We start from the raw sequence: 809 nt of genomic DNA on the forward strand, positions 1-809 counted from the left end.
TCTTACTCTTTAACTAAAATGTCTATCTCTGTAGGGATCCTTTCATAATGTTGTCAGACACTTTAGGGTTACATTACAGTCCGGTTTCACGCTGAAAGTTCTGTTTATTTACATGGAAACATTTCACACCACACTGTGTTGCCTCTGGCTGTGTAAGAGCCGACCTGTTGATCTGACCTGACTGTTTTCTGCCTGCAGGACACCATGTTTAAAGACTGTCTGTACTCCACCTTCTGTTACTCGTGCTCCTGGTGTCAGATGGCCCGAGAGATGAAAAGCAGAAACATCCCGATCGTTCTGGTCAGTGCCAAGCACTCATGACGACACTCATCAATCATCTCCACCCGGGCTGTCACATCTTCCAATTAACCACAACCTGCAAACTATGACAATTACTAACCTGTTAGTATAACTACACTTTAGACTGAAGCCCATTGAGAGAAACTAATGATTTAAAAAAATACAACCTAAAGTGTTCATGTGGCTGACTGAAAAACTCGAGCCATAAATTTCTGTAACAGTAATGTATTGAATTGTTTTTTCTTAAAGATGGTTGATCTAATAACTCTCCAGCATCATTAAAGTTCCTACTGCAAGACATTGGATTTTTGTTTTCCCTATTTGATCAGGGACATATTTTACATTACATGTCATGTAGCTCTTGCTTGTACAGATGCCCATTGTTTTTTACAGCCATGACATAATGTGACTAAACCTCTGCATTCTCATCTGACGCATCACACTCCTCTGTTCTGGTGACCATTTCAGTAGATTTACTCACTAACATTAGCATCGATTTGGGAGCTTGC

The 809-nt window shown here is 40.3% G+C and overlaps 1 protein-coding gene across 1 annotated transcript in view; it reads left to right on the top strand.

Annotated features, from left to right (window-relative positions):
- The window catches only part of LOC144527549 (cornifelin-like), a 5,191-nt gene extending 4,591 nt beyond the window's left edge, over positions 1-600 (top strand). Inside the window, exon 4 of the mRNA XM_078265676.1 lies at positions 199-600. Within this exon, the coding sequence (XP_078121802.1) occupies positions 199-321 (123 nt within the window). The 3' untranslated portion in view covers positions 322-600. The remainder of the gene's footprint in view (positions 1-198) is intronic.
- The last annotated feature ends 209 nt before the right edge of the window (positions 601-809 follow it).

Source organism: Sander vitreus, chromosome 13 (genome assembly GCF_031162955.1).
Source record: "Sander vitreus isolate 19-12246 chromosome 13, sanVit1, whole genome shotgun sequence".
Taxonomy (NCBI): Eukaryota; Metazoa; Chordata; class Actinopteri; order Perciformes; family Percidae; genus Sander; species Sander vitreus.